At 50.3% G+C, this 1,345-nt stretch overlaps 1 protein-coding gene across 1 annotated transcript in view; it reads right to left on the bottom strand.

The window, feature by feature from the left end:
- LOC103477505 (gamma-aminobutyric acid type B receptor subunit 2-like) overlaps window positions 1-1,345 on the bottom strand; it is a 21,749-nt gene that overhangs the window by 7,904 nt on the left and 12,500 nt on the right. The window contains exons 5-7 of the mRNA XM_017309309.1: window positions 832-1,020; window positions 482-754; window positions 338-390 (exon numbers count right to left, since the gene is read on the bottom strand). Coding sequence (XP_017164798.1) covers window positions 338-390; window positions 482-754; window positions 832-1,020 — 515 coding nt within the window. The remainder of the gene's footprint in view (window positions 1-337; window positions 391-481; window positions 755-831; window positions 1,021-1,345) is intronic.

The following is a 1,345-nucleotide window of genomic DNA, read 5'->3' as shown; positions in this document are numbered from 1 at the left end:
AAAAAGCGTAAATTTAATGGGTTGAACCTTCAGGTGAGTTAAGTTCAACATTTATCTTGTTGGTGATGCTCTTCAGGTTAGCTTCTGCTAATTACTGTGATGTATTAGCTTCCACTAATTATTCTGGGGTAGCAAAGCTAGCTGCTTAGCTAGCTGCTTAGCTAGTGCTGCTTAGCTAGTGGTGCTTAGCTAGCTGCTTAGCTAGCTGCTTAGCTAGCACTGCTTAGCTAGCTAAGCACCACTAGCTAAGCACCGCTAGCTGCTTAGCTAGCGGTGCTTAGTTAGCGGTGCTTAGCTAGCGGTGCTTAGCTAGCGCTGCCTAGTTAGCGGTGCCCACCACAGCAGAACCAGTACAGGTGGAAGGTCAAGGAAGCAGATGGGAGCCTGACACTGAGTCTCAGGTGTGTGTTTCAGATGTGTGTGTGTTTCAGGTGTGTGTGTTTCAGGTGTGTGTGTTTCAGATGTGTGTGTGTTTCAGGTGTGTGTGTTTCAGGTGTGTGTGTGTCCTTACTGTTACTCCTTCAAACTGTGTGCTCTTCACGGCCTCCAGCAGCATCTTCCCCTCCTCTTCCTCGCTAACAGAGACGTTCCTCAGAGAGCTGAACTTTCTCCTGATCTTCGCCGCCTCCTTCACCTGAACCAGAACCCGGGCGGCGACCCAAACCGCGTCGTAGGCRAAGGCGTGGAGGGGGTTGACCTCTGACCCCTCMTGGTTCAGCTGCTTCAGGTACGACTTCAGGTACTCCTGCGGAGTCTGTGGACGGGATAAACCTTTAGCCTGGAGCTAGCATCCCAGCCGGGCCAGAAAGCGCAGAGCAGAAAGGTTCTGACCCGTCCGGAGACTCCAGGCGTGTTGGTGCTGCTGAGCTGCCTGACCTGCAGCCTGAAGGATCCGTCTGCTGCCGTTAGCAGGCTGCTAGCAGAGCAGCTGGAGGGCTGCCATCCCAGCCCCCGCCCAGAAGGTCGTCCAGCGGCCAGAATCCACTGGTACCGAGGTCCGAACAGGCCCAGTCTGAACGCCTGAACACAGTCACCAGGGTCCAGAGGTTCTGGTTACAGCCAGCATGTTGCTAAGAATTAGCCTCAGCCATCAGACCGCATGTTTTTCATTTTAACCTGCTGAATTTCAAGATGGACGCCGTCTTTGAGCCTTTTAACCAGTTACTGCCATAAAAGCTTCCCCATTTTTAAAGGTTCCCCTTTTTAAAATGTTCCCCTTTTTAAAAGGTTCCATATTTTTAAAGGTTCCCCTTTTTAAAAGGTTCCATATTTTTAAAGGTTCCCCTTTTTAAAAGGTTCCCCGTTTTAAAAGGTTCCCCATTTTAAAAGGTTCCCCATTTTAAAA

Source organism: Poecilia reticulata, linkage group LG16 (assembly GCF_000633615.1).
Source record: "Poecilia reticulata strain Guanapo linkage group LG16, Guppy_female_1.0+MT, whole genome shotgun sequence".
Lineage (NCBI taxonomy): Eukaryota > Metazoa > Chordata > Actinopteri > Cyprinodontiformes > Poeciliidae > Poecilia > Poecilia reticulata.
Note: the sequence above shows the minus strand (reverse complement) of the source record. Positions and strands in the feature narration are given on the sequence as shown.